The sequence below is a fragment of the Adiantum capillus-veneris genome, chromosome 22 (assembly GCF_014529385.1).
Source record: "Adiantum capillus-veneris isolate H3 chromosome 22, ASM1452938v2, whole genome shotgun sequence".
NCBI lineage: Eukaryota > Viridiplantae > Streptophyta > Polypodiopsida > Polypodiales > Pteridaceae > Adiantum > Adiantum capillus-veneris.
In genome coordinates this window covers 84,582,948-84,591,595 of record NC_140952.1, presented here as the reverse complement: position 1 = coordinate 84,591,595, position 8,648 = coordinate 84,582,948, and the positions used below count along the sequence as shown (strand labels likewise).

The 8,648-nt window shown below is 42.4% G+C and overlaps 1 protein-coding gene across 1 annotated transcript; it reads left to right on the top strand.

The window, feature by feature from the left end:
* The first annotated feature begins 6,234 nt into the window (after window positions 1-6,234).
* Window positions 6,235-6,757, top strand: LOC147429704 (uncharacterized). The gene has a single exon (XM_086494921.1). It carries the CDS (start codon window positions 6,235-6,237, stop codon window positions 6,748-6,750), a length of 516 nt encoding a protein of 171 aa, XP_086351047.1. The 3' UTR covers window positions 6,751-6,757.
* Window positions 6,758-8,648: the final 1,891 nt, after the last annotated feature.

Genomic DNA, 8,648 nt, shown 5'->3' with positions numbered 1-8,648 from the left:
AACTTCTTCAAGCTTCACCATCACAAGGATTTTTTTACTTCATTCAACCATCTTACTTCAACCATCCACCTCATTCTACCCATAGTAAATATATCATTAACTTTCTAGTAATTATTAACACTAATCACTAACATACTAACACAAAATAGCCATTGACCTAACCATAAAAGACACCTCACCTCAAGACATGTGCATAGTAACTCCCTCTCTCTCTCTCTCTCTCTCTCTCTCTCTTCCTTAAAACTCTATTTTCACCTTATCTACCATCAATAATGCTCTCTTTTGAGCCCACATCCATGACTCAAGTAGACAAAGAAGGCCCGCAACGTTTTGATAATTTAAAAAAATCATAATCTTGATTTGTTAGCTTGTAAATTAGGATTTCCAATAATCTTAATGAGGGTCTCCAACCTATAAATAGGCCCCTCTCCTTCTTGTAAAAGAAAGCCCAATATCTCACATAGCACCCCAACACTCTATGCGGGAGGAGAGACTTAGGTGTAGCAATCACTTTGTAAGCTTCACTTTTGGTGTGAGAGAAGCTTTCAAGCTACACATTACAAGTGAAAGAGCACGAGTTCAAAATCTCAAAACCACTATTGTATATGTTCCTCCATGATCAATAAATTGAGGTTTGGTGTATCAAAGGCGTGAATTAACATTCAACTCTTCGTCCTTCCATTTGTGCATACGGTTTGGTGAATTCAAGGTGACTTGTGTATTTTAGTTTTCTATCATTTGATCTTGTTTGACAAAGTGTTTTAGTGTGTTTTCATAGCCAATTTTGTGTCCATTGTAAGAGGGTATTGTGGTGAGAGGTCTCCCACACTCTAAGACAGTGTGTGTGTTGGCAATGTTTAGCATTCACTAAGCATTGAGTTAGCTTTGTACAAGCTCTATGATAGCATCATAACGAACCATATCCATTTGCAAGTCACAAATAAGGTATTACACAAGTTCCATCCCTCTCTCTCTCTTCGCTTTGCTCTAGCTCTCTCTGCTCCATTTGGTGTGTGTCTTGGTGTGAGATTGCTTGTGTGTTTTGTGGCGCATCTTCTTGGGTGTGACAAAATCTCTCTTCTTGCGTCCTAGTTCGCATACCATAACTAAGTGGTGCCCCTTCACTTGTTTGGATGTGGGTTTGTTGTTGTTTCTTGCTTGTGGTTGCACCAGCCCCAATTAAGCATCACGGGAGTAGCCTTGAGGGGTGTTTAGAGGTCGCCTCTCTTGTTGCTCGCCCCGGACCGCCTCAATTTTGGTGCCCTTACTGAGGAGGGCTTGTGTATCCGTTGGGGTGGTAAAGCCCAATGTGCCGCACCTAAGTGCTGGGTGGTCGGAGACTACAGGGAACTAACACTGACCATTCATTCTACATAAAAGAATAAGGACTCATAACCCTAACACTATTGTGTTTGGAGTCCACCCAAAACCTGTGTCTCCTCTCTTCTCCATTGTTGCACACACACACACACACACACACACACACACGCTCTCGCACGCGCTCTTCAACTGGTATCAGAGCTTAGGGATTGGGAGCACCATTGGAGCTGAACGGGGAGGCAAGCGGAGAAGCAACAAAAACTGCAGCACGTTTTTGCAGATCTATTTTAGCCTACAAAAATGTCTTCATTTAAGCCGATTTTCGTCAATTTCAACCGGTCTTTCGTCCTCTTCAACTTTGCAAAAGAAAGGCTTCTCAAAATATTCACCAATTTTGAGATACGTCACTCAGACTACCTGTAGGTCGTGAAGTAGAAGCTGCAAATTTTTACAGATCTGTTTTGATATGTAAAAACTGCTTATTTCAAGTCCATTCCCACAATTCCCAACCGTTTTCGCGTGGTCTACAACTTTGCAAAAGGAAGTTTCTGCAAATTTTGCACAATTTGAGAGATATTCAGTTCAGACAGCAGGGTGGTCTACCCTCGTCGATTCTTCTGCGTACAAGTTTTCGTTGCAGACTCTTTCTGCAATGTCTGTCACATGCATATATGATGTAAGGTCTTGAGAGTCTGTTATATCAGACAAACCACCACAGCGGTTACAAAAAAGAGTTTTTGTGGTTGATGTAAGATCTTATGCGGTTTATGTATTGTGATGGAAATATGCAAAGCCTATTGTTGAAGGTCGTGGTAAGGTTTTATTGAGCTGGGGGATTCTCAAATGTGGAGATCCTTTCAGTGATACAGGTTTTGGAGCGAGCCCCCGACATCCCCATAGTTTCGGCATCCATTTCTGATTGCATAGCTTTCTCCCACTTTGCCTTGTCATCCATTGACATGGCTTCCTTATAGCAAGAAGGCTCTCCGCAATCTGTCAACATAATGTAGTCCAATGAGGGGAAAATCTATCAGGAGGCCTTGAAACTCTAGTAGACCTTCTAATAACTGCTTGAGCCGGTTGTCCCTCAGCAACATCTTGTACTGCAGGAGGATTCCGTACTTGTTGTCTGACATTAGGAACTTCAGCCCTATTGTGGACAATTCCATCTTCTTGGAAGATAACTCTCCTGACCTCCACTGTATGCAAAGGCTTCTTATGCATCTTTTCTTCATTGAAGTATATGTCATTACTACGAACTATCTTTTTAGCTTCAGGATCCCATAACCGAATTCCCATCTCGCCAGGATTGCCATAGCCAAGAAATATGCATTTCTTTGACTTAGGATCCAACTTGCTTCGAAACTCCTTTGGAACATGGCAATACGCTTCACATCCAAAGACTCTAAGATGCTTGTAAGAAGGTGTCTTCCCAGACCAAAGCTCTTCAAGTACCTTCTCATCTAAAGCCTTGTTAGGAGATTTATTAATAAGATGGACAGCAGTTGCTAACGCTTCCACCCAAAATCCATTAGGCAACTCTGCATTAGACAACATGCTACGTAGCTTCTCTTGTATGGTACAGTTCATCCTCGCAACAACACCATTTTGTGGAGGGTTATATGGAGCAGTCAACTCTCTTTTGATGCCTTTGGAATCACAAAAATTTTGAAAGGCTTTAGTGACATACTCACCACCATTGTCTGACCTCAAGCACTTTACTTTCTTTTTAGACTGTTTCTCCAGTAATGCCACAAAATTTTGAAATTTTGAAAGAACTTCATCCTTCTTCCTGAGAGGATATACCCACACTTTCTTTGAGAAGTCATCAATGAATGTAACAAAGTACAATGAACCTCCCATGGATACGTTAGGCATAGGTCCACAGACATCACTATGCACTAACTCTAATGGCTCACTTTTTCGAGTGCTTCCCCTTTTGTGTGGTGACTGTGTGTGTTTACCATAAAGACAATGCTCACAAACTGAAAAGTCTGAGAAATTGAAGCCAGGCACATAATCAAAACGAGACAAGATTTTCATTCCCTTTTGAGACATATGTCCTTACCGGCGATGCCAGAAAGAAATGCTTGGCTGCTCGGTTACACAAATTACATGGTTTTTAACATTGGATACATGTAGCATGTACAAAGTCCCAGACTTTGAACCATGTGCTACCACTAAAGAACCTTTGGCGATCTTCCACAAACTATCACCAAATATGCAGTAATATCCTACATCATCCAATTGTCCTGTACTAATCAAGCTTTTGGTAAGCTTCGGCACATGTCTCACATTCTTGAGGATGAATGAAGAACCATTCTGAAATTTCTGTTGCACATCGCTGACACCAACTATGTCGCAAGCAAAATCATTGCCAAGACGAACACGACCTTTACGGGCTGCATCATATGTACTGAACCACTCTCTGTGAGGAGTCACATTTAAGCAGCAGCAGCAAGGTATTGACTTTGATAAGATCTTTTCTCTGGTTGTTAATATGACTACTCTGTAGTGTGTACTTGCATTGGTTGCTAAAGACGACATGGAACTTGACCAGATGGATGTCAAGACGGCGTTCTTGCATGGTGATCTTCAAGAATAAGTTTATATGTAGCAGCAAGAAGGTTTTGTTGAGAAGGGCAATGAAGACTTGGTGTGTCAGTTAGAAAAGACGCTTTATGGTCTAAAACATTCATCAACGGAGTGGTATCATAAATTCTACTCGTTTCACGCTCTCTCAAGGCTACAAACGTAGCGATATGGACCATTGCCTCTACAATAAGCGAGCTAACGATGGTAGTTTGCTGATTTTGGTCCTTTATGTGGATGATATGTTAATTGCTGAGAAATGCAGGGATGAGATTTCAGCCTTGAAGTCAGAGTTACATGCAAACTTTAAAATGAAAGACATGGGTGAAGCAAGCCATATCCTTGGCATGCGCATTAAGCGAGACAGATACAATAAATTGGTCTATTTGTCTCAATCTGAGTACATTGCTAAAGTGCTCAAGCATTTCAATATGGAGAAGGGGAAGGCATTGAGTACTCCATTGCCTCCATATGTGAAACTTTCTAAAAATGATTGCCCTAAGTCTGAAGAGGAAAAGGCTGAAATGGCACAAGTGCCTTATTCATCTGCAGTTGGAAGTTTAATGTATGCTATGATTGCTACACGTCCTGATATTGCTTTTGCAGTGGGAGTTGTTAGCAGATATATGTCAAATCCAGGCAAGAAACATTGGGAGGCAGTGAAAGGGGTTATGCGATATTTGAATGGTACAAAAGACATGTGCATTTGCTTTGGAAGAAAGGAAGCATGTGTAATTGGTTACACGTATGCAGATTATGCAAGAGACTTGGACAAGAGAAGGTCCACTTCAGGCTATGTTTTTGAATTCACTGGAGGTGCAGTTTCATGGTGATCTTGTTTGCAAGATTGTATTACCTTGTCTACTACAGAGGCTGAATATGTTGCAGCTTCAGAAGCTTGCAAGGAAGCTATATGTCTTGGTCGATTGGTGGGAGACTTGGGAATCAATGTTGAGATGCATGTGCTACATTGTAGCCAAAGTGCTGTACAATTGGCAAAGAATCCAGTGTTTCATGCAAAGACAAAGCATGTGGATGTTGTTGGATATATACGGATCTACGGCGTGTGAAACTTCCCTATCTTCATATCTCCTTTTCTATGGCCAATAAGCATGCCTATGTGGCCTCCTCCCCTTCACGTAACTTATAGCCACACTTTGTACCCTCTCCATTTCCTTTATATTCCCCACTTGTAAACCTTTTGTTTCAAGCTGATCAATCAATCTTCAGATACGTGTACTCTTTTTTTTCTCTCTCTCTCTCTCTCTAACACACAAGGTCTCTCTCTCGACAGTTTTGGCTATGGAACATTTCCCTCCTTAGCTCTACAATCTCTACATCCAATATGGTATCAGAGCCAGGTTCTCCTATCTCGGGAAGCCGGGGCTAGCAAAAGCAGCACCGCCCGCCACTGTGTGTTTGTACTGGCAGAAGCACTGTAGAGCTTCCACCAAAGCACAATGCTTGGAAGGAAGGATTGCCGGTCATCAGTGTGGTGGGAACCAAGCAAGGCAGCACCTGCGTGACTTGCATCTCACACGGCCGTGAAGGGCGATGCAACCAATAGGGCAAGGAGGTCCGGCCCCTAATTGTAGCAGCAAGGCTTCGTGCTGTAGAGGCCAAGCCTAGGTGGTGGTGGGCTCCTGGAAGTTGGCCAGCACGGGCGGCGCAAGGGGCTGAGCAGCTGGTGGTGGTGGCGGTCTCATGATAGGCCTGCCGGCCAAAACGGCAACTCCTCCTCTATAGCCGGCGAAAGTGGAGGAGTAGCGTTCACCTTGGGCGGAACCGGTAGCGCTCACAACGGAGACAACATTTTTGCATAGTAGCAACCGTGAGCTGTTATTTGGCACAACAGGTGGGCGTCAAGCGGAACCGCGGGTAGCTCTTGGCGTAGGCGGACATTACGATGAGGTGAGCACACTCTTACATTTATAAGGGAGCAATTTCACGCAAGAACAAGTTCACGTGCAAGCCATGGACAATCCACGCACCTCTAACCTCACTAACATTGAAAAATTTGATGGGGTAAATTTTACGCACTGGCAAACTAAAACGCAGCTTGTCCTCATGCATCACAAAGTGTGGCGTCTAGTTAAGGGGCGTGAGCCTAAACCCGAGGGTCATGAATCAAGTCCATAAGTAATAGCATGGAATGATAAAAATGATCACGCACTTGCAATCATAGGTCTTGGGCTTGGAGATAACTACATTCATCACCTTAACCTTGAATCAACCGCAGATGTAGTATGGACCAATTTAATTAAAGAATTTGGCACCAACTTGAATAACTCAATTCTCTTTCTCAAGCAACGCTTCTACAAAATGAATGTTTCCAATGCACCATCACTCAAGGAACATTTAAATGCCATTAGCATCTTAATTCAACAACTCTTAGCACAAAAATTTCCCCCTCACGACAACGACAAGAAAGCTATTCTTCTCAATAGTTTGGAAGATCATGCAGAATATGTTGAAGTTTTAGGCGGTCTTTGCATAGCACGGGAAATGCGCTATGAAGAAGTAGTAGCACACATTCTTGACCATGAGCGCCGACGTTTACAATCTCAAATAGGGGAAAGAATCATGGTTGCACGGGTTCGCTCCACTAGAACCTCTTCTTCAAGAGCCTCTTCCTCGACACTCCATTGTACTTATTGTGAAAAAATAGGTCACACTGCTATCCGTTGCTTCAAACGGCTAGATGATCTTGATGCCAAAGGTAGTGCCAACTTTGTCGAAGTTCACTCCGACGAAGAAGAAGATCCTCCATCCGAGGAAGCTCACATGGCTCACCTTTCCATTGAGGATGATCTTGGCCCCGACTCTTGGGCCTTCTAAATTTCCCTTCCTATGTTTGTAATAATGGGTTCTCTACCCAGAGTAGTACTCCAAAAATTTGACTATCTATCTTTCCTTGTGTGTTTTTTATCCTTGTGTGTTTATCTAGCCTTGAGAGTGTGTCTTCCACATCAGCTCTTATCCTTGTACCCCAGCGTGGCTCAAGGGGGGATGTCTTATGAGCAAGCCTTTTTTGTTTTTATGGTCAAGCCCTTGTATCATGCCTGCCATGAGAGTGTAGGTGCTAGCATTTCCATGACATGTGAGTTCTTGGGGTGCAACTTTGGGTCCATACCAAATTACCTTATGCTTGTCTCTTAGCTTTCCACCTTCGCTCCGAGGGGGGATTTGTTGGATATATACGGAGCTACGGCGTGTGAAACTTCCCTATCTTCATATCTCCTTTTCTATGGCCAATAAGCATGCCTATGTGGCCTCCTCCCCTTCACGTAACTTATAGCCACACTTTGTACCCTCTCCATTTCCTTTATATTCCCCACTTGTAAACCTTTTGTTTCAAGCTGATCAATCAGTCTTCAGATACGTGTACTCTTTTTTCTCTCTCTCTCTCTCTAACACACAAGGTCTCTTTCTCGACAGCTTTGGCTATGGAACATTTCCCTCCTTATCTCTACAATCTCTACATCCAATAGATGTGAAGTATCACTTCATTTTTGAGGTGCTTGAGGACAAGCGATTGCAGGTTGCCAAGATTCACACCACTGAAAACCCTGTTGATCTTCTACCAAAGTGCTTACCTTCAGAGCGGTTTGCACATTGTCGGGCACTCATGGGCATTGGTAGATAATCATGGTAATTGTCTACCTGTATTGTGTATATATATACATTGTCACCCTAGCTTAAAGGCACATTGTCCTTTAAGTGGGAGGTTGTTGGGTAGCCCAATGTGCCGCACCTAAGTGTTGTGCGGCCGGAGACTATCGGGAACTAACACTGACCATTCATTTTACATAAAAGAATAAGGACTCATAAACCTAACACTATTGTGTTTGGAGTCCACCCAAAACCTGTGTCTCCTCTCTTCTCCATTGCTGCACACACACACACATACACGCTCTCGCACGCGCTCTTCAGTATCTTCTTGTGTAGGTTCAACATTTAGCATAGTCAAGTAGTTTGCATGAATCACAAGAATTTGTATGATCCTTTCATTCCCATTGCAAGGCAAAAGGTAAACATAATTGGTAGTACCAAATTACAATTTCAACGTGTAATTTATAGAATTTTAGGTCCTCTTAGGTTAACCGAGATAAACGCTTCCGTAAATCCTTTTTTTTTGCCTCTCATTAGGTACGACCTAAGTTTGGATGTCTGTTTTTTTTTTATAAAAGCATTAGGTCATGCATAGACAATGGATAATGGCCCAGGAATAGAGGTTTTGCCCTTTCATTTCACTCCACACATTAGAATAAACGTTGCAATTAGTAGAAAGACCCATTTTCAACAACGTATGGTGTTCATGTTTCATGCCCAAAGAGTAGGAGAAATTCTTGCATCACCAAACCTTGTCATCCTGCCTCTTGTTGACTATCATAGGTCATTTGATGTGCATATTTTTATTTTGTTGTAGAATAGATTGTAATTTAGAAAACATTATTGTGTAAATTTTTCAAAGAAAGAAAAACAAAAACTTGTTATCACTTTGAAATTGATTCAATGGAGGCCCAACACCAAATGTCAGGATATCCTCTTTGGAGAGTCTGGCGAGGATGCCAAGATTTTTCTAGCAAATTTCAAAATGTCTTGCCGCATAAAAAGAGTGATAGGAGATGAGGAGCGCTTAGAAATGTTGGAGGTAGTTCTGAGGAAGGATGCTAGCACTTGGTTTGACTCTCTATCTCAGGAGGTTAACTATAACGAAATCGTTGATCATTTCA

Bases quoted from the DNA above. Each gene is read 5' to 3' on its own strand.
- LOC147429704 (XM_086494921.1), top strand. From the start codon at position 6,235: ATGAATGTTTCCAATGCACCATCACTCAAGGAACATTTAAATGCCATT.